Source organism: Alosa alosa, chromosome 5 (assembly GCF_017589495.1).
Source record: "Alosa alosa isolate M-15738 ecotype Scorff River chromosome 5, AALO_Geno_1.1, whole genome shotgun sequence".
Taxonomy (NCBI): domain Eukaryota; kingdom Metazoa; phylum Chordata; class Actinopteri; order Clupeiformes; family Clupeidae; genus Alosa; species Alosa alosa.
Window position 1 is genome coordinate 21,655,492 of NC_063193.1, and position 23,696 is coordinate 21,679,187.

General features: G+C 42.5%; 1 protein-coding gene across 2 annotated transcripts in view; it reads right to left on the reverse strand.

Annotated features, from left to right (window-relative positions):
- The window catches only part of si:dkey-215k6.1 (transmembrane protein 132C), a 187,859-nt gene extending 178,043 nt beyond the window's left edge, over positions 1–9,816 (reverse strand). For both annotated transcript variants that reach the window (XM_048244171.1, XM_048244170.1), the window contains exon 1: positions 9,195–9,816. In XM_048244171.1, the coding sequence (XP_048100128.1) occupies positions 9,195–9,285 (91 nt within the window). In that variant the 5' untranslated portion in view covers positions 9,286–9,816. The remainder of the gene's footprint in view (positions 1–9,194) is intronic.
- Between the last annotated feature and the right edge of the window lie 13,880 nt (positions 9,817–23,696).

A 23,696-nucleotide genomic window follows, 5' to 3' on the forward strand; every position in this document is an offset into this window, starting at 1 on the left:
ACCCTGAATATGTAACAGTTCTTCCACATGCGCTTACACAGGTATGTAAATGACAAGTACGCAACATTTAAACCTCACCAAAAAGAGACAGTAAAAATTATTAAAAAGTATTTGACAGACAGAGATTGTCTGAAGCTTCTTAAAGGTTGCCTGGGAGATTACATTCATTCTTTTTCTGAACCTGCACTCTGCCACCACTGAGTTGAAGGATGAGGGGAGAGGTAACGTTGGCGAGCTGAAAGGGGGACTTATCTGGGAGAAGCAGACTGCAGCTATCTCTCCATCCTCCAGGCAGGTGGAAGAGTGGAGGAGATGAGGAGACGTATGAGCGACAGCCGGCACACACCCTCAGAGGAGGACGAGGTGGTGGAGACGCCCAGAGTGGCCAAGCACTCCACACACACACAAACACACACACACACACACACTCACACTCACACTCTCTCTCTCACACACACACGCATGCACGCACACACACACACACACATGCACGCACACAAACTTTTAAGATAGACACATTCACTCACACAGATATGAAACCACACACATCTAGACAGGCAGACACATACACACACAAAGCACATTTAGACACAAACACATGTGCGCGCACACACACACACACACACACACACACATGCACACACACACACACCCTGCTGCCCGAGTGATGGCCCCTCCACCCATCGGAATAACATTACTGCTCAGTGAAATGTCAAGGGCCGAGCCTCCTCGTCCTCTTGCATATGACCAACTGAGGCAGCAAATGTCAGCTGTGCGTCAACAAGGCAAGACGGGGGAGGGAGACTGATGTGTGCATGCTTGTGTGTGTATGTGTGTGTGTGTGTGTGTGTGTGTGTGTGTGTGTGTGTGTGTGTGTGTGTGTGTGTGTGTGTGTGTGTGTGTGTGTGTGTGTGTGTGTATGTGTGTGTGTGTGTGTGTGTGGAGACTGTGGAAGTGGGGTGTTGGGTGTGGGGCTGGATATGGTTGCCATAGGTTCACCAGAGAGCCAAGGGCATGAGCTGATAGAGAGCATGGGTTATACACTTTGGCTTAGGTGTCAGTTAGCGTTAAACTGTAGAAATGACCCCAAACATCTGCAACACACCCCCAGGCAAGCACTAGCTGTTGAGGACGAATGAGACGGATACGTTTGGCTGTCGGTGCCAGAGGCAATGGTTGGCCGTATGAAACGTGATGTATTCCAGTGTATGCCGGCGTGCGGCGTGGCACCATTAAAAGCTGTCAGAAAGTGAGCCAAAGCCAGCAGCGTGAGTGATCTGAAGCCAAATCTCTCCTCCTCCTCCTCTTCCTCCTCTTCCTCCTCCTCGTTCTTGCCCCCCGTCTCCTCCCGTGGTGTTCCCATCCAGTGCAACTGCCCCCCTGCCACTGGTGGTGTTGAACACAAGGTCATCAAGAGATCCAAGGTCAGAGAGAGGGAGAGAGAGATAGAAGAGAGAGGGAGAGAGAGAGCGAGGAGAGAGGGAGAGATAGAAGAGAGAGGGAGAGAGAGGGAGAGAGAGGAGAGAAAGAGAGAGAGAGAGAGAGGGAGAGAGAGAGCGAGAAGAGAGAGATATAGAAGAGAGACGGAGAGAGAGAGAAATAGAAGAGAGAGGGAGAGAGAGGGAGAGAGAGGAGAGAGGGAGAGATAGAAGAGAGAGGGAGAGAGAGGAGAGAGGGAGCGGGGCAGTAAGTTCAGGAGGAAAACGTGCAGGTTTTGAAGATGGAGGGAAAGGTGGGGTGGAGAGGTGGAGGAAGTGGAGGTGGAGGGAGAGCTGCAGTCGGCTACAGATGTCTGAAGGTGCCAAGGCTTGGCGGGACGGGCGCCACGTCGAGGAGTAATCACCCCACAAACGCAGCCAGTAACGAGCCCCCCGCCCCGCCCAGCTACATCCATCAACGAACACCCCCCACAACACCCCCCCACCCCCCCACCCCTTCCGTGGCGGGCGTAGAGGTCATCAGATCAGCCCCTGGGAGCGCTGCCAGAGAGCCGCCATGGAGGATCCCACTGAGTAGCACTCTGCTCCCCACGCCAGGCCCCCCCCCCCCCCGGAAGCCACACACACACACACACACTTACACTCACACTCACACACACACACACTCACACACACACTCACACACACTCACACACACACACACACACACACTCACACACACACACACACACACCTGTGCTTCTCTCTCTCTCTCTTTCTGGCCACAGAGGTCACAGGCAGCCTCTGATACTATCACTGATACTCTCACAGAGCCACATATTTACTCTGAATAAAACATTCACATATCTACAAAGATGACAGAAGCAGCCGAGCAGCAGGGGCCAAATTCCCAAAGAATATCACTCAGGAACATCGCAAGGCTACATTGCTCAAAAAGTGGCCCTGTGATTTTTACAGTGACTGATCACATGACCTCAGCGCACCATTTTTTTCTCCATGTGACAGCATTTCCACCTTGACTTAATCTCGCTGTCCCCCCCTCAAGAGGCACCCTCACAGACTTAACACATCGCCCTGGTGGGTGACTAAGGAAAGGACTATGAAAGGCCAAAAGAGCTCAAAACGATACAAATTGAAATGGAACGTATATCAAATGTCCCACACCACGTTTCCTCTGTGTGACAGCACCTTCACCCCTGGCCACTGTGACCTCTCCACCCACAACACCACCCCGTCTCAGCCAAAAACAAACTGCCCCAGCCCGCACCATCGGCGCATTCAGCCTCCCTGGGAAGTAATCAACACGACCAAGTTCAGGTAAAGATATGCAGAATTACACTTTCCCTCTCATTTGCATAATGAGGGCGATTCGCCTCTAATTATTGTTCCTCTGAGTGGCACCCCCAAAGCAACTCTTAACCCTCGTTATGGATAGTAATTGCCTCCACTGCACAAACAGGAGCCACTTACAAGTAGGGGGAAGTAACGATTTCCTTTTAATGAGCAACTGCCCTTCAAATCAGTTCAGTCAAATTCAGTATAATTGTGGCAAAACGACAAATGTTCTACATTTCGGAGAACTAACAGAAATTCCTCTAAAGCACACCAGATGCTCCAGTGCCTGCCAAGCAAAGGAATGTTAATTTGCTGCCCACATCTATTCCTTTTTGTATTTATTGGTCCAAGGGACGACATGTGGGAAGAAATTTATGGTGATGAATCTCCTAACCAAAAAGTTGTAAACAGAAATTGACTTTTTGAACATCACAAACAAAGCGAATAGGCACCTCACAGACACCAATCCTCTCATGTGAGACTGAAATATGCCCTCGTGGATCTACGTACACCTGTGCATTTTCAGTTCTGGCAACAGCGATCAGATTGCGGTCGAGGCACCTGCGGAAGGAGCTCATACCCAATCACTGAGCAGTGAAGGCAAACACAATGCATCTATCCAGTCAAGTGAATGTAGATGACGACTGCACCAAAAGCATCTGTTCCTTTTCCCCAGTGTAAAGATGTAACCTACATTCAAAACCAGCGTAGAACTTCCAATACCACAAAATCAGAGGACACATTGTGATAAAATACGACACAGCCAAACATCACAATTTCGTGATAAATTGCTCAATTGCATATGTGATTATAGATGTCCGCTTGAACCCAAAGCATGTATGAGAGCAACACGACAAAGGCAACTCACAATCTCAGGAGAAAACAGGCCTACAGTAGACTTCTGAAAACAGGCAGCATTTCTTCACTCTTTTTCTTCTTTCCATTCTGTCTCTCTTTCTCTCTCTCTCACCACAGCCTCCTTCATCCATTCTCTCCCTTATCCTCTCTCTCTCTCTCTCTCTCTCTCTCTCTTTCTCGCATTCTTCAGCACACATTGCTCCTCTTCTCTCAGGGCCTGCAGTAAGTTTGCCTTCCTCCACATATGATGCACTGCTGAGCTGCAGCACCATGTGTTCTCGCAGACTCCCACAAATGCCATGAAGTGGCAAGGCAGAGCCTCTCAAGCATGTAAAGCTCACTTTGCTCAATTGTTCAACCAAAAAAAGACTGTGTGCGTGACTGACTTTTGTCACTTAAAGGCTTTCATTGTACCCTTCCCCACATCCCAGACTGTGTTGTTGAGCACTTTTTGTCAAGCCCGACTGGGAGCCATCTTAAGTTAATTAATACATTATTAGCTTGTACTTGACTTGATTGTATTTCTTGATTAAGTCATCAAAAGTAAATATGCCAATGAAGACTGATTACAGTAAAGCTCTACCCGTGTTCTGGAATACTGCATGTAGTCACTTCTAAAATAGCAGTTTAAAAAATATAGCCTTAATCAAATTTTTCTGCAATCACAAAAATAATTCAATAGCAAATTTATTTTGGGAAAAGAGCCAAGAAATATATGGAATGTTTTGAAGATGGTCACAATCTATCGTCAAAGCCATGCATACTATGCTGACCACGTCTGTTCCTGTAAGTCTAGGCTAGGCTCAGGACCATGGGTTTATCAAAATGCAGCTCCATGGATTAAAGTCTTTCAAGTCTTACTTCTGTTCTGTGTATCTAATTACAACAATGCAATACATGCCTTGAGATACTATATCAGAAGTACTGAGAGCACACAAGCAAATCACAAACTTACTGTTCTATTTCAGACAAGTCATTCTGACCCAAAGGAACTCACGTGGACAGATAGGCATCACACATCGAAGTGCATCACACATTAAACATACTGAACAACAAACAATTTCCACAGAGATTTTCAAGATAGCAATTTTCACTCCGGCATGATATAATCGAAAAGCTCAGAGGCCTGGAAAAGTAGTCATGCTGTGAGTTGATTAGATTTTGTTGATGTTCTTTTACCGTCTCTCCAGCTTTCTCCCACTTAACAGTTACTGTTTTGCACGAAATATGTCAAAGGTGCACAAGTAATGTGGGGCTGTACACAAAAAAAAAACAGTTTGGCTTCAACGAAAGTGCCACTGGAAAGCCAACAAATGCCTCTTTCAGAATCATATATGTCTCACACGGGTGCATATTCTATCAAGACTTCCATTTCAACCCGAGGCATTAACCAAATGTCCCAATAAATTGGATGATTTTCAAATTCATATACAAGGGTTTCTGGTTAGAAATGTTACAAGAAAACCCCATTAATAGTGTCTCCCAGTCCATTGTCCCATGTTTGTCTTTTCAAAAGCGTCTAGCATTAGGCTCATTCCCATTCCCTTTCAACATTAAATTCAGATGACCAGATCCCTTTCTGATTCATCCTGGCAGGTGTGAATCTGGCATATTGATATCCTAGCTATGCTTAGAGTACACCCTGCTGAACATTGACATGGGCTACGTGCTCACTCAAAAACTGTCAACTGGTTACCAGACTGCCATCGGCATAGCTGGCTGTCTTTTGAAAACGTATTTAATCTGTACCACAAGTCCTCAAAGGAAATCCACTGGCTTACAATTGAAATTGATATACCCACACACCAAGGAGTAAGTTTACACATTCATGTCATAGAAATAAATGAAACAAAATCTTATTAAACACATTCCGTGTTATTAGCATGCGTTAACAAAATTGCTGGCATAATGAAGAAATGTGTAAATTCATCAGCATCATAATATGCAGATAATGGCACTTAAGTCTTTAGTGCGGTTTAAGTCATCATTACATTTTGTGATCTGTTTATGATGATGTGCGTGCACAAGCAGGATAAGCCACTAGAACGAGCCTGTTAGGCCCTCTGAACAGCCTGCGTGCTCTGCAACACATTACAAATACACTCAAAATGTCTGTTTCTTAAAGAGATTCTGAACGATTGATTTTCCTTCTGATTTTCCATGTTAGCCGATGCCAGAGGGATACAGACAAGGAGTGGGAGGGGAAGAGTGGGGAAAATAGCAACATGGGGCTTTATCTCAATTAAAACACAGCCGATAAGGATCTTTCATTTCCCTCTCCATTTCTATGGACACTAATCTGATGGGAAATAAGCTCTTGATTACTACCGACTGAAATGTTGCATTGCTAAACACTGCACAACCTCTCTCTCACTTTCTCCCAAACACACACACACACACACACACACACACACACACACACACACACACACACACACACCCAAATACACCCCCAGCAAAACACAAAAACCACCATGAGACAAACAGGATGGATTTAATTTTATGTCATTTTTCCACCCAAATCATTCACTGTTTTTTATGTTTGTGTCATTAGCAAAATGATTAAGAGAATAAGAGATTATACTGTGTTACCCTTCTGTGAGAGAAAAAAAAGGCAAGTCAATATGATATATATGATCCAGTCCATATTTTGAAATGATGGCACTAAGTATTGTGGTTCATCTGTTGACACACACGGTGGCACTGAGGGCAGTGGAAGTGTGTACCCTCCTGAGAGCTAAATATGTCCTCCGTGTCTGCAAGCACTCAGACATATGGGTCCCTCTCTATGTCACAGACGCGGCCCATATCAATTGTGTGAGTGAGAGAGAGAGAGAGAGAGAGAGAGAGAGAGAGAGTGTGTGTGTGTGTGTGTGTGTGTGTGTGTGTGTGTGTGTGTGTGTGTGTGTTTCGTATGTGTTAGGCTGACAGTCTGATGGCCTGACAGTCTTAATCACACCTCTCCTTACAGCTGCAGGCCACAGCATGGCAGCATCCTTGCACACTCCCCACATCTCTGCAGCAACCACACACTCACACACAAACACACACACACACACAGGCTGCAGCACACAATCAAGCACCACACAAGCCCCAACACGACAGTCTACATCCATACCGCTGGTATATACCTTTCCGTTTTGTAGAATAAGTACAGTGATGTTTCAGTCATTGTTACTGTGCAGAAATATAAGTACAGTATAGTTAAACATCACATAGTTTTTTGAGCACCTCGTTCTTAACACTGCAGTGTTTGCAAGTTCATGTGCAACAAATAACCTACATTTACGAGCATCTTGTCATGCTCCTAAATCAAACCTGACTTCTGTGTTACATCTGAATCAGTATTATTCCCAGGTCACTTACACTCTGTTGGTTGCCTTTAGTTTTTTCTTATCTTATTCTTTATCTTATCTTAACAAATGCATTTGAGAGGTATACTATGTGCAATAGTAACTCCATAGAAGTAATAGAAAGGGCCTCAAGGCCATTGGGGAGCTTCTGCCCACAGAAAATAATTCTGCACCTCTGCACAAAACACTCCACATGACACAGTCAAGTCATGAATTACTGCACTTCAGCTCCGAGTCCTCGCTCTCTCCTCAGCATGCCATGCCTCTCTGACACGGCACTTGTCAGCGGCAGTGTGCCCGCTATCCCAGAACAACACATGCCTAGTCACGGTCTACCGCCAAACCCATGTATTTTCATTTTAATGTCAATCAAGAAAACGTTATCATGCAGAAGTGCTCGCCCTTTTATCAGCGTTGGTATATACTCTGGTGTGTGATGATTTTTTTTTTTTTTTTTTAAGAAAGGCAACAACGTCGGATTTGCGTGGTGAGACTCGTATTGTCAGATTAACTCACAAACATCAAAAGGCTGCAAAAGAGCGATTTCGCCTAAATCTGTGAATGGTTGAAACGAGTGGATTAGTGTTTCCAAATACAGTCTGTGCTTCATTCACCTCTCATGTAAGATACAATGAGTATTTGTCTTTGTGGTAAACAAAAACACAGACTTAAAAAGACACATTTTGTCATTTGTGTTGACAGTTGATTTGTTATGTATGAGTTCAAAGTAATCTGGTTTTATGTTTACGTATTCAAGTGCTTTGACGCGTGCATTTCCTAACAATATGAAACTCTACAATTACGCTGCACCCAGCGTCCCCGTAGTGAAAGGGTTAGGGTTCACATATCAGAATGTTGAAAACGACTTCATGCATCTTGAATTCATAATGAATTCCACAAAAGCTTTAAATAGCGTTACGTGATTACACATGAATACGGGAGTTAACATGCTATCAGATTTAATTCCAATCAGCTTCCCACAAAATGCCAGCGCGCGTCTCGCTTTTCACTATGGGACGAGTTCCACACGCAGTCACCGCCGTATAATAAGCTATCCACCATTTTAATTTCTTACATCATCTACTGTCTCACGAGAGTTTTGGCGTCAAAGCACTTTCTATGTACAGTAGGCTATAGCCTGCAAAGAGAATGGACCAAAGGCTTCAAACAATTTCTCTAGCCCGCGATTTAACGCGACGAAGGGGACATGCATCACTTTCGCGGCTTGATGTCTGAGAGCCGTTTAGTTAACATGGCTACGTGATATTTCAACTAACGCACACACATGTATGTAGGCCTGCCCAGTATCTGGGAATTAGAGACTTTTAATAAACATATTGAAGATAATGTATTCACATAATGTCCGTAGGTGGCACGTCGTTGTATTTTGTAGAACTGACTTGATGCCTTGTCTAGTTTACACGTGTTGATGTCAGGTGGCCTCATATGAACGGCGTGATTGCGTTAAAGTTAGTATGAAACAACCAGAAGCAGCCTCTGGAAATACGTGGAAATAATTAGGGTGCAATCCGTCTCTATAGGAGGTAACGAAAGGGCCGCCCAACTCGTTATTAACTGTACCTTGTCTGTCATAAATTGTTTAACCAACCATTCGGACTGGACTTAACCGAGGATTAACCTATGCAGTGCATTCACTACAGAGCAGGATTAAAATAAGATATGCTGACATGTCAAGTGAAGGAGTGAGAGTGAAAAACAATTTCACAATTTCACTTTAGCCATCAATATATCACCCAAACACCTTGCGTGACAGTAGTATCGGCTTGTTCTGAAAATAAACCTAATGAGCTCTGCTGTCGCCATTTCATTTAAATGGCAAATTAAAGCCTCGAATACATGTATTATGAAGACCCAATTAAAGTCCAAACTGCGCCGTTAAACCCAAAATTAGGATCAGTTGAAGATTATTGCATTTGCAACATCAAAAAGATGCAATGCTGTGTGTCGATTATTGTTCCACAGAGTAGCCTTCATTCTTGTCTAACAGAACTGCGCAGAGTGTTTCCAGTCCTTATTTTTTGCTGATAATTGTCTGCTTTACAAACCTTACATCTGTAGAAACTGACAGGTCAGTGCAGCCGTTTCTTAAACGTGCATATTAACTGAAGTTACCATGTTAGCCTAATATTTTGGCATCTGTCTGAGCAACTCTGTTATACTTGGCAACAAGTTTTACATCTTTCCTTACCTCTGTAAAGAGACGTCAGGAGAGCCCATTTTAAAATCTGACAAAGCCGTCCATCCCCTTTGGCATTACGCTCTCTGCTCATCTTTGGCATTTTCAGGAAACTGTCCAACGGGCGCGCCTTAGCGTAATAATTTCTTTTTTTAAAAATGAGGACTGTTGTCGAGGCAGTCCTCCAAATGGTGAAATGTCGGCTTAAATGCCAATCCTCTAAACTCCTTTACTCTTCAGCACATTAGATGATGAATTGTTTACTTGTCCCAAACAATCGTTATCCACAAAAAATACGACGAACTCCTTATTGACTTCACTACATCCCAACTCCTATGGGGGGAAAACTAGGCTTGAGAGCGACTAGTCGTCGGTGGTCTGCATCCCAGAAAATTTCCTCCGATTTTCCCTTTTCGGCTAAAGTTCTACACAACATCGGGGGTGATCCGCTCAAGCCAATTCAATTGCCGGCTTTTAAAGACACACGTTTTCTCCATCCCTCCCAGTGAAAATCATTGGAAACTCAAGCGCAGTCATAAACCCTGGGTGGAATTTTCCCATCACTTCTCGCAGGCTCAGTTCCGTTTAGATGGCTGATTTCATGTTGGGGATGTGTACGACAGAACTTCGTACTTGCTTGGAGCCGAAGGGGCCAAGCATTCGGGCTTGTGGTCCTACAAGGAATGGGAGGCGGGGCGGCCGGGAGATGTGACCGACGTGTTTGAAAGCCAATGGTGTTGTTGCGACCGAACAGGTGAACAAAGAAAGAGAGTAGCATCTCGTCCAATCACGCTGAAGTATCCTCAAACAAACATAAAGTGCAGTGAGGAACCAAGAACTTGGAAGTACAATCTACCTGTACAACTTTTTTTGACATTCTTACCCTATTTCTTCACATACCCCATATTGTTCACATGTGCGTTTTACTATTTCAAGCTCATAGCCTATATATGATATAGGCTGGGTTAGGCCTTACTTCTGTTTTGTCGATAAACTCTTTAAGATCCTCTCAACCTTTTACACTTCCAAATACTTACAAAATGTATTAAAACAAACAGTGTAAATTGGGTAGTATACACAAATGTAAACAGTTTTGATAGAAGGTTAGCGCAAAAAAACGTTTTCACAAAAGACGCGTTTTCGATAAAGAACCAAGTGAAAAGCATGTAAATTAGTCCTTTGCTCAATTTCATACAATAATCTGTCAGAATATTACAATATGATATTAAAACACCCTTTTAATCTTGGCCACAAAACATCAGACTCTCATACAAAGGAGTAACAGCGAGCCCTAGTGTGTAGTATGTGCATCGCTGGAGCTTGGTATTCACATTTCATAAAACGTTTGCTTTTAGACATGGATTCAAATATGGATTTATAAATTACTGTTAAGATTTCTTTTCCTGTCTCAGCAATTTATAATAACAGAATAACATAAGCTAACTAGGAAAGGAACTATGAAATATGTTGATTTGTTCACTGATTGTTGTCTGTTGCGATAACAGACTGGTTCATATTTAACCATATTTAGTGGCTTTCATCAATAGTCATTAATTGCCTTCTTTCCTTCTTACTAGAAATAAGATTAAAATGGCATACAGCAACCTGAGCTATATACAACATGACAGACGACAGCTTTATACAATTCCAGCTGTTGCTCCTGATTGCACCAGAGTTTGGCTTTCCTCCAGTGCCAATATACCCATAAGGTTTTATCCCCTTATGCGAAGCCCACGCTGTTTTCATTTTTCATACCAGTCTGCCATATAGGACATGGTCCATATCAGGTGAAACAGCACTGATATGCTACTACCAACTGGACCTGGAGACCTCCCTCTATGTCCCCACACATCTGCAGGCCTCCTCTGTCAGAGCTTTTCCTGTTTTGTTTTTTTTTCAGACTAAGAGTCTGCCTGCAAGGGGAGGAATTAATTCAAGGGTTTTGCATATTTTCTCTCAGAGAAATGGTAGCGACAGACAACATTTCTGATTTTAGGCTTTCTGAGACCAAATCTCCACTCTGGTCACTTTGTAGCATCATGCGGAAGCTTTCAGCGGCTGACTCTAAACGTTGCTATTTCAGAGATTTCTAGACATGAAGAAGACTAAAGATCCAGTTGAGATATCATGCAGAATATTTGATTGACAGTCATCTGTTTTGTTTTGGACGTTAAAGATATTAGAGATTTACTTTATGCTAATTATATCTGGTCAGATTATCATCTGAAAAATAATTGTTCAACTCATTCATTCATATTAACCCTTATGTGTCTAAAGACTAAAACTAAAAATTGTGATTGCTTATATTTATCATGCCATAATCAGCAGACAAAGTTGAGTTTTATAAGCTTAACAATCATTTGACATAATAGATATCAGATTTGTCCCCATTGCTCTCTCTCTCCCTCTCTTTCTCTCTCTCTCCTTTTCTTTCTCTCTCTCTTTCCCTCTCTCCTCCTCCTCCTCCATTCCCCTCGCCCTCTCGTCGTCTTGGGCCCTGACAAACACAAGCCAACACAAGGAACAACCCACTGCTGAAATCGGGCCTGTGAGCACTGGACCACACCGAATACATTAGAATCCAATTAACTGGAGACTAGTGAAGCAGTCAGTCTTCGAGTATGTGTGCAGTCACAGCACAAGAGCAGAGCAGTCAGAGGCTGCCTGCTACCACTGTTACAGTGACACACTGCCAGAGAGCAATTCATTAATTGGGTATTACTGTACATGTCATATACGCAGGGCCACACCAGTGCTCATAGATGACCACTGATCCACACATCAGTTGAGTTCTTTATGGTAATTATTGGTCATTTCTTTAGCAAATAGAATTATATAAAACATGTTCTCTTATATTTTTGTCAGCTTTTTTATGCAATACACTTATTGATGTGACTAAAAGAGAGGTCCCTGGATGATATTCGTTCTCATCTAAATGACTGATCAGTGCGTGAAATGATTAGACACACGAGCCCCATGCTGAATTCAAAATGCCCTTTCGTAGAGAGAGCCATTGTCTCAGCGTATCTTGTCAGTGTTCCCTTTCCCCCTCACTGTGGGTTTCTCTGATCTGAAACAACAGGGACCCCTTTTTGGGATGGAACGATGTCTCCAAAGCAGAGATCAATTAAGCTCTTAAAAACCTGCTCTTTGAAAGGGCCCTCCTTGCGAGATGCAATTTGCCACCGTCACATAAATCAGTGTGGATGAGTGAGGCTAATTTAAACCATTTGATGTCAATTTGGCCTTGACCCTAGCTCTTCCTAATGACTAAATCTGTTAGGAGTATATTACGTGGAACAGAATCATGGGGGCGGCCACTCATAACTCCTCACCCTCTCGATATGGGGGACAAGATTAGCATATTGTGGCTGTCCAAGACGTTTTGTTTACTAGGCTCTTCAAATGAAATAATGGTCCCTTGTGCCATCAATTTCCTGAACAGGGACATAAACACACTCTCTATTAGGTCCTTACAGAAGCCAGGGGCATCTGCTAAGCACTGAACCCCACAACATATAGTGATTTTTGTCCAGCACCTGTCCAAGTGGAGCTCTGTATAAAAAAAACATGTATTAACCACAATAATGTGTAAAAAAACAGATGCTTAGGGAGCATGCACAAATGGAAGTCCAGCTGCCAGAGATAAGTGTACTGTTTTGGTGTGGGAGCTGGACAGAACCCAGCTAGATAACTTCCTCATTGCTTAAGGGAAATCTTGGGGAAGTTTATTTCTGCGATCTAGATATGAGTGAATAAAGAAATATCATATGAGTACACCGAATGATGTACTATGTAATTATTTATTTAATTACTATTTTTGCTTACTTATTCATAGTGTTATTACTATGAATGTTAGTATTTACCAACATAGAAAAATTGACTTTGCAACAAAATACAAAACACATAAATACTCTGCATTTACTCCTCAAATACTCTGCAAATACCCCACAGTATACTCAGCATCTCAGTAGGACTGAGAGCTCAATGGACCAGTAAAATGTACAGGCACTAGTCAGAACTGCACACTGTAGCTCTCTACACTGATAACACTGTCAAAAAGAAACATATCAAAGAGAATATTTGGCTCCGATGCCATTTTAGACATTCAAGTTTTTCATGTAGACATTACATAATGTTTGGGGTGGACAGACACTTGAATCCTCCAGCAAAATCATTTCTCTGCCTTTTACTGAAAAAACATCCAAGTGTTGCAGAGATGACATACAAGGATCATTCTTGAACCACAAAGGCATAATGGAGACATTGATAATGGGCTGAGCCCAAAACGTTTGTTTCCCAGTTCTTGGTCCGTAGACTTATTGTAATAACCTCGGCTCTCAATACATTTTTGTATAAGTATCAAGCCCTTGAGTGCGCCTCTGTTCTTTCTACTGTTATACTCAACTGTTGGAGCTCACGCACCAGGCAAAACATTACAAACTGAAGGCGCAGACGCCGATTCGCCATTGTTCTTGAACCACAGATCCATCAAAATGCAGAGTAGCTGGTAACTCGACCACTCCAGCACCACGGACAGCGTCTGCACTGGGCCCTACGCAATGCAGCAAGCAGCATTCGCTCCAACAGCACCAGACCTCTGGTCCCATGGTCTAACGCTGGACTGATACAAACCATGTTCTCATATTGGCCAGATTTATGGGATTGTATAGCCCAGAGACTGTTGATGTGGATAAAATAGCCAATAAATGAAGAAATCCACCCGTTCTACAAAAACAAACAAAAACATGCCTATTCATTTGAAATGTCACAGTAGGTTTGGCATAGAGGTCCTTTTTCATTTGTGGACTGGGTCAGGGGTGTGCAAGGTTATTTTACCCAGAATGCAACGTCCAGTGATCAGTTACACAATCCTGTTGCTTCCCTACAGGAATCGATTTTATTATACAACTGGGTGCTGAGATTCCTTGCTCTGTTCAGAAAGCAGTAAAATAAGCTCTTTTCAGGACATAAATGTAAACAGCTGTACGTAACCTTCTGTTTTTCAGCACCAATGTGTTTCAGTAAATAAATGCCACTTTTAAATGCCCATGCCCATTTAAAAAATGGGTTTCTATATCTATATTTAATACGATATCCAAAGTTCTGAAAAAATCACACAGTAGTGGTATGCTTAATGCACATTGTATAGTAAATATGCTCACTCTCCAGAATGGACTAGTGCCAATGAACTATTCTGACTGTGCAAAATGTGCATCAGGGTACACAGAAGCCTACTGTTCCTGTCCCTCTGAAACTCCTATGGAAATAAGGGGCTTAAAGTGCTATGAATAATATTGATATTAAAATAAATTTGCTTTGTCAGAAAGACATCCATCCATTCAGTTGGTCCAAATCCAAATGCTGGTTCTCTGAGAAGGAGAAATTAATTTAATTTCACCTCAACAAAACAACCACTGCTTTGATCCTACAAGGTTAATCATTTGTTGTTGAATAATGAGAGAAAGCAAACTTAAAGGTGCTCTAAGCGATGTTGGGTAACGTCACTTCTGTTGTCATTTAAACAAAACAGAGAGCCAGCTCGCTACTCCCTCCCCCTCCCTCCCATGGAATTGAAACTCTCCTAAACGCGCATCTTGTCGGTGATTGGCTGGAACAGTTTGTTATGTTTTTATGGTCCAGGCTGGACCAGGTTGTGTTTGTTGCTGTTTTTAGAGCCTGGGCTGTCCACAGAGACTGTATTGTTTGGTGAGGTGATGTTTGCTGAATGTGACAAACAATGTTTTAGCTTAGAAACCGCGTGGCATCGCTTTAGGGGAACCTTTAAGGGAATATATAATGGATACACTGTAAGTACATAAACACCATAGTATAATGTTAGTATTAAAATAATTCAACTAAAGCCTGAAGTAAACATGTACACGTGCAAGTGAGTTTCATTTTCAAATCTTTGCACTGCAAGTCAATCAAATCTGTTTTTACTACCACTGGTGATCACACAGCAGTGTAATAGACTAGTGGTTATTGGTAATGACTAAAGATTGAAGTAAGCTTGTTCATGTACAGGCACAGGTGGGTACTAACATTGGTGATAACTGATTACTGTTTTTGGATGCGGAAAATAAAACGTAGCTAGATGGAGGTAGTGTAGTGCTTAAGGGAACAGGGCTAGCATGCAATAGCCACAAAGGTTGTGGGTTCAATTCCTGGCTTCCACTGTTTTGTCCTTGAGTAAGGCACTTAACCCCGAGTTAAAATGTAACAATACCCTTGTAATTTAATTGACATATGAAAGTCGCTTTGGAAAAAGTGTCTGCTACATGTAAATGGAAATGCTTAGTTTTCATTTTTCAGTCAGGACGTGTTGTGGGGTAATGCTATGTTTCATATCAATGGACGTTGTTGTGTTATTGGTTATTTTTATGTTAGAGTAGGTTATGTTTCATTTTGCTGTGTTAAGCACTCCAATGGCTTTACAACAGGAAAAATTTATGCAGAAGGGAACAGTTGTCTGAGTAGTCGGTCCATTAATGTATGTCAGTCAATCAGACTACTGTTTGTGACAAATGTACCTGCCACTCTGACTATCTGTCACTACTTTTGACCCAAAGAAATGCCCTGTCCCCAGGTCAGAGATGTTATTTGCTACATGGCTGTATTAGTCCTGACATCATTCGTAAATAAGCAAATACATATTAATAGCTAAGTGACTTTACTTCACTTCACTTCACTACACTCCACACTCCAAACAACTTTTTTCCTGACATTTCTTTTTCCAGTAGGATCTGAAGAGTATCTCTGCTCTAACACAGAGCTAGATATGCTCTCTGTAATCTCCATTCACTTTCCATTTCCCGTTTTCTGTCATATGACACCAGTGTATTGGTTCAGTTGTACAAGGAGAACATGTTGTGTTCAGATCTGCAGTGGTATTGGTCTAAAGCCACCAGGACAACAACACCTAGCGGGCATGATTAAACATGTTTAGGTGTCCTGTGACATGAAGCACAAAGCTAGTTTAAAGTGAAACATCAAAGTCTGTGAAATACTTCAAGTCTCGCAAACACAGAAGTAATCAGGGACGATCAGCTCCAGAAGAAACAAAATTCTGTATTGCTGCTACCAGAAGTCTGAAGCCCCGATTGTGTACATGGTTCCATGATGCAAAGTCACAAACTAATATAATGGGGGAGACCATGTAGAATCTGATAATGTAATAATTTCCCAATAATGTAATAACTCTCAATAATGTAATCAAAATCCCCAAAACCTCCAAAAACATGTAATAAAACCTGATAATGTAATAAAGTGTATTTTCCAATAACGTAATAATATATATCTGTACCGAATAATGCTACAAATTATCACATTAATGGGAGGTTATTACATTCAGGTTTTATCAGTTTAACCTTACTTTTTCAAGAACCTAATAAAGTGATATCTCCCAATATTGTAATAACTTTGGGAAATGCTGTAGTATATGTTGTTTTGAAAGTGTATAGTGTTGGGGCGTACCTGTGTGTGTGTGTGGGGGGTGGAGTAATTGTATTTGTGTGTGTGAAAGGGATGCATGTGTGTGTGTGGGTGGGGGAAGGGGTATGGAGTAATGGTACATTTCAACATCTACATCTTAATTTCTGAACATCCCCTATGAAGGAAATCATTTTATATGACCGTTTCTTGCCCCAGACTTGGTGGAGGCTTAGCCACATTTACATTTAGAGGGTATTCTCTTTCTCACTGCAGATGTAGGTGTGAAATGCTCCCCACTGGCTCCTACCATCTGTCAATCTCCTCTGTTCTGTCTTTGGGTTAAACAAAGACCTTATAGTTAACTTTAGCGGAATTATATGTTTGTGTTATTAACTGTTATTCCACTGCTTGGTTGAATTTCCCATTGTCCTACGTAATTTAGAATGACCATTAACCGTATGTTATCTGCACACCTATGAAGTAGATCCAATTTTTTGACCGTATCACACTTGTATATTAATTCGCCGAACTCGTTGTGAAGTTTAAATGAACTGTCACGTTGCATCCGAGCTGTAAAATGCAGACGTTCAGAACATTGCAACATTGTAGCATATGACGGAGGTGGCTTTTAGCTAGATGGATGACAGCAGGCTAAGTAAAAGCGATGTTTCAAAGCTAAAGTTCATCAGAATCTTGGGATACGCCTACTTGACAACGGGAGAGATACGAGGTTTAAACGGCCCTCCGCTTCGCGTCGGGGCCGTTTTACAACCTCGACCGTGCATTAACTTCTGTGAACAGACCACCGTGTCGTCCATTATCCCTTACTAAATGTATTCATGTTTGGTATCATTGTAATAGTCTCAGTACAAGGATTGTAATGATTTGATTGTGAGAATGTTTGGAACATTCTATAAGTGATATTTCTGATATATAAGATATCTCTCCTCATGTTCTTCAGATAGGTGTGAAATGTTAATGTTTGTAGAACAGCATGTGTCCAGGCCTCTGAAGGACTTCCCAGGAAAGGGGTAGTTTTAATTAAAAGACAATAGAAGCTGACCAGACCTGATGAAGGCCTAATCCTCATCCTCCCTTTCTATTGCATATTCAAACTGGGTTGGACCTAGAGGTCACTCCTTCTTTTGTTTGTAACATAAAGTTAGTAGACTGTTTCTGTATAGGCAGAGAAGTCAGAGAATACTGAGAATCTGGTGAAATCCATGATGGGGTGAAACAAACATGTACTTCTCTCCCTTGAGGGCCACTGGCCCCTCATTGAAAAGAATAAAGCCTGGATCCTGATCTTGCATCGTCCTGATTGAGTCTTAAGAGAAATATGGTAGTAAAAAAATATACTATCACCTACTGGCAACCATTAACTCAACACCACCATCTACAGTGCCTATAACAAGTATTTACCCCCTTGGATATTTCCCCTTTTATTGCTTTAATAAATGGAATCTTTGTCTATTTAATTTAATCTTTTTTACAATCATTTTCAAAAATCACCTCTTTAATGTCAAAGTGAAAGCAAATTTCTACAAAGAAATGTTTTAAAAATATAAAATGCAAAATAAGCGATCGCTTATTTAATTTCATTTCAATTAGTGAAATGGAGATCGTCTGAGCGTAGTGAATGTGTATAGAATAGTAAAGACACCTGCTTCTGGAAGGTCCATCCACTGGTTAATCACTATTCCTGGCTATAATTCCACCATGAAGACAAAAGAACACTCCAAACAACTCAGAGAAAAGGTTATTGAAAAGCAGTGAGGGGATAGATACAAAATAATTCTCTGGAGTTCAGTGAAATCCATCATTAAAGGATAATTCCGGTATTTAGCACTTTGAGTCCCTTTTCTGGTTTGTTTTGGATGAACTAGAGTGGTGGACACCAACATTTTGACGATTGGTCCTGTCTCGACTTTTCTGACTCATTTTGAATCACCTTTACTGCTTCAGAGTGGCTGCCTACAGGCATGCATAAACATGTCCTTAAAACAACCCTTAACGGTCATTTTCAAAACTGTACAACTCACTCGCGATTCAAAACGAGTCAGAAAAGTCAAGACAGGACCCATCGTCAAAATTTCGGTGTCCACCACTCTAGTTCCTCTAGCTTGAGTCCCTTTTCTGGTTTGTTTTGGATGAACTCATCCCATCACTGTGCACTATGAATCACTATGCATTCAATAAGAAGTTCTTCAACAGTCAAAGCTCTATGGGTGAGTGGCAAAGCTATTATTAAATCCTGACTAAAGTTCGCCCAAAGACATGTGGGAGACTCCAAGGTCAAATGGAAGATCAAATGAAAGAAGATTTGTTGGTCTGATGAGACTAAAATTGAGCTTTTTGGCCATCATACTAGATGCTATTTTGGCAGACACTGCTCATCACCAAAAACACACCATTCCTAATTTGAAGCATGGTAGTGGTAGCATCATGCTGTGGGGATACTTCTTGACAACCAGGCCCTGGAAGGCAGCCGGCCCGTTTCATACCGGGAACGTGGCGTGCACGTCACGTGGCTGTTGCATGTCAGTTGCGTGCTGGCTGCGTGGCGTATGTGTTTGCTTACCAGAAGCGTGTCTGATGCTGTGTTGCGGCGGCCCCTCTTCTCTGTCTGTTTTGAATGGAAACGCTTTCAACACGCTTACATGTCGCGTAAAAAATAGGCATCAGTCCTATTTCTAGCATGCACACGTTTTCGGTGCTGCTCGAGCCATGCTTGAGACGTGCGTGTCACGCATGCAGTGTGAAAGCTCTAACCTGTTAACATGGGAGCCGAAATAAAAACGGACACGCCACGCAACTGACACGCTCACGCCACGCAGGCAGTCTGCATCAGCCCTTAGGCCCGTTTCACACGTACTGCGTGTCACTCAAGCGGTAAGCAAGGTGTAACCTGTTAACCTGTTAAAGAGGGCTTTTTGTCAATTATTGCAAATTAAATTGATCAAAGTTCCATTTATAATACTGTTAAACATTAAAAGTGAAAATATCTAATTGGGGTGAATACTTTTTATAGGCACTGTATATCTACTATGTATTTAATATACTTATACTATGTATACTGTAAGTGGGCCACTAGCCCTACTGTTCTCTCTGGTGCTGTCCATGGTTCTGAATCTATGCACATTTCCTTATGGTTTTGTGCTAATTGACAAGGCCGAATAGAATAGAATGTGTTATTTAACAAGGCAGTATTAGGCCGGCTGCAGACTGCTGGTGTGGCATGAGCGTGACTTTTCTGTTGCGTGTCAGTTGTGTGTCTTTTTTTTTATTTCTAGTCACACCAGAAACGTGTCTGACGCGCCGCTGTGACGGCCCCTCTACCTTTTAAAACATCTCTTCTCTGTCTCTTTTGAATGTAAAATCTGATCTGACCTGATCTAAGCAGTCGTTGTGTATTTTTTGTTTTCAACCAGTTAAGCATTTGCGAAGCCTCAAATGATTGTTAACCAGGCATGACTCCTCCACTAGCTCTACCAACTACCTCTACATTACCAACTAACTGTTAACTGTAACTAACTGTAACTGTAACCCCTGTTCAAATGGAGCCCTCGACCCACACAAACCCCAAAGACCCCAGCCCTTTACCACTGAATTTAGGTTTCTTCTCAGACTATGCTACTCTCCAAATCATATGACAAAACCACATGCTGCTGCTGTTAATCACACCGCAGTGCTAATAAGGCTAAGAGAAAGCAGAAATATTGTGAATAATTACAATCATAACATTCCGTATGATTCCCGTGCCGTGTCTATGCTCTCTCAGCAAAGCACGATTCAAGCAAACATCCAATTTGCTGCCAGATTCCCCCAGGGGGCCCCGGTGGCGTTCCCACCTGCGGGTGAGGAGAGGGGATTTATTAGGAAGAGTGTAAATATTCATTTTGATCTTGTCCCGCTGCACGAGAGAACTTAATTACTGTCATTTGCATATAATTGTCTCCCGTGGGACCAGCCCCACAACATGTTCCACAGTGCAAGACACAGGACCGTTGTTGCCTTGGTGATGATGGGGTATTTCAGCGTATTTGTTTTTGTTGGTTTTTTTTACTTAACTTTTTTTTCACCCCTTAACAAATGAGGGAACACTACCGTCTTTCCACCCAGTTCCAGTTGTGTGTCTGCCATATGTTCTCCTGTTCCTCTTTTATGCTGTGCCTGACGGATACACAGGCACACACACTGCAGATCCTGGTTGGATGATTAGATGCCCATCGGCCTGATTCCTTATCTAGCTGCTGTGGATGCAAAAAAAAAGTCCAGTGAACAATCCCAACCAAAACAGAAAAGAATCTTCTCTTTCCCATATACACAGTGCACGGTGCTCAGGAAGAACAGAGGTTCTCCCATCGTCAGAGATATATTATCATACGATGCCTTTGCTATGCCATAGGCCTGACTAGTGACAGTATGTCTCACATTCAGCATGCTACACACAATCTCCCACTGGACCAGAGAATGCCTTGAGAATGTGGACTTCACTTCAGCTGAAGAAAATGTCTAGTCTGGATTAGTCTACTGAACATCTTTCTACTGTATGTTCAGGATTACAACATGATATTCTATTATTAATGAATACATCTGCTAGGTTTTTCTTATTAACCAATGGGCATAAATCCCTCACGAAAACTCTCAATCCCAAAGCTCCTCCTTCTTCTTGTTCTGTCAGCATTCATTGTATTCGAACTTCATAATTAATAAGGGATCCATTGGCGTAGTGTAATTTAAATTACACTGTACAGTGCAATCATGATGTACAACCATGTCAGAACACAGAATGCCATGTTTTGAGTCTGTCATCATTACTACTACGTCATCATGAGTCATCATTCAACTGTACTCCACACAATTCTAAAATGACATAAAAAAGTTATGTGATTATAAATATGTGTTATTATGGCATAGTGATTACTGGCTTGATGCAGAAAAAAACATGTTTACATAGGCCTACTTCCCTAAAAGATAATCTTTCAGATTCACATGCAAGCACACACCAACAATTTATTTTCACACTCTTTCTTCACGTATTTTTGGTTTTCTAACATGCATCAAGTGCATCCTCCTCAAACAGATCTGTGATGGGATCTCTAGACTCAGGCCCTGGCATGGTGCAGATACGTGGTACTAGCCTCTCATCTGGTATTTATGAGGCAACTCATGCATACATGCATTTAGCACATACAACACTACCTCCATGGTCTAATGATTCTTGCCCACCACTTTTCACAAACAAACAGGAGTTACAAATGTCACTTCGACTGCACGTCAAGGCACGTTGCTGTCTGCGTTTGGATGTCGCGCCTTGACATGTCATTCTCAATGCTACGCGATAGCTTGGGTTGTCGCCACAGACGGTAGAGGTTAATTCTGAATTATTGGACTGTTGTGACCTGAGAACATCTCAAGCTAGCCCGCGGATGTTTGGGCAAGGGCGGAATATCAGTCGAGAGTGTCACTCCGCTGAGGCGAAGCGGACATGTCTTGCTGTGTTTTGGATCAGCTAGCCCAAAGGCTGGAGTTCTCGGCGTATCTCTTAAATTATTCTAGCGACACAAACCTGGGTAGACTACTGCAGAGTTTATGTCACCCATATTTACGCTTCTTGTGTGTTTCATGATGAAGCAACGCCACTGTCAACTAACAACATCCACAACATTTGCTGACGTGAGGAAAAAGTCAATGACGGGTGTTGTCACTGAGATGCACGTTCAATATTCCGCGCCTTCAAGTCGCTGGTGAATTTCTACAGAAGAAACAAACAGAAATTCCTTCACTGCCCCGAGACAATGCGAGGTTCCCCGCGCATCTGGGTAACGCTGAAGGTACATTTACATCTTGTCGGACCCGAGCAAGGCACCTAAGCATTAATTAATTGTAACGAGTGTGTGCTTGGAGAGGCAGTGTCACCAGGCCGTTTAAGCGCGTTCCGGTGAGTTGGAGAGGGGAGCTAACGAGATGGCATCCTCCAGATGTTCAGTTCATGGAGCTCCTCGTTAGACAGTGTGTGTGTGTGTGTGTGTTGGGGTGGGGGGTGGGGGTAGAAAGAGAGGGGGGAGTGGGAGGTTGTAGCCGTGTTTATTAACACCGTACCGCATCAGCTGCCATCTGGTGTCGTGCCCTGGATGCTGTGGGCTCACAGGCAGATGGATCCTGCTTTAACCGTCATTAAACTCCGGGGCCCAGGCAGGAGGGCGAGCCAAGGCACTGAAAGCGCTCACACTGCTACCTCCAGGAGAGTCAGGGGTGTGTGTGTGTGTGTGTGTGTGTGCAGGTAGAAGTGAGGGGGTTCTAACCCTGACTCCTGCAGAAGGCGCATTCAAGTCCAGACTTTGCGTGACTCAGACACTCAGGACGATGAAATGACTGGTTACTGATAATCTTCTCTTCCGGAATATATGTCTAGGAAAGAAAGGTTTTTTTCACGAAAAATTAGAATTATCATGTTTATTCTTGGTAACAAAAATGAAATGGACTTTAGGCCCAAACAACACAAGGCTGCTCTATCCACCCATAAAACACATTCACCTGCCATATTTCTTTCTAATTAGACATTTGACTTTTTACATTTTATTATCTGTTACAGCTAATCATGTTCCAATGAAAGTGTATTGGGTATATTTTATTTATTTGTGACTCATCTATAGCAAAGCTTTCTTTACTGACACTGTTGGACACTGTTAATCCCACTTCGGTTTAAGATTTTGATGATAATCCACACTATAGCCCATAAGCCTGTATGTCTGGGCAATATAAACTACCCTTATTTACCAAATGGTGCCAGCACCACTTGTAGCTTAGCAAGTCCTTTTGCTTTCCATAGAAAACAGGTACTCTGGAAAACCAGCCCCCTCACCATACTAAAAACTACCGTGCTTTGACAAATCGAACCGTGCAGTTGGTGGAAATTAGCCAATAGTGACACCCATTGCCAATCCCCAGAACACTTTTCTGCCACAGGAGACTGTTTTTTCCCATAGTTGTAAATACTGGACCTTTACCAGGGATCATCAGGGAAGCAACAGCTTTTCATGCATATTCAACGCTGAGTGTCAGCTTTGTTTGCAG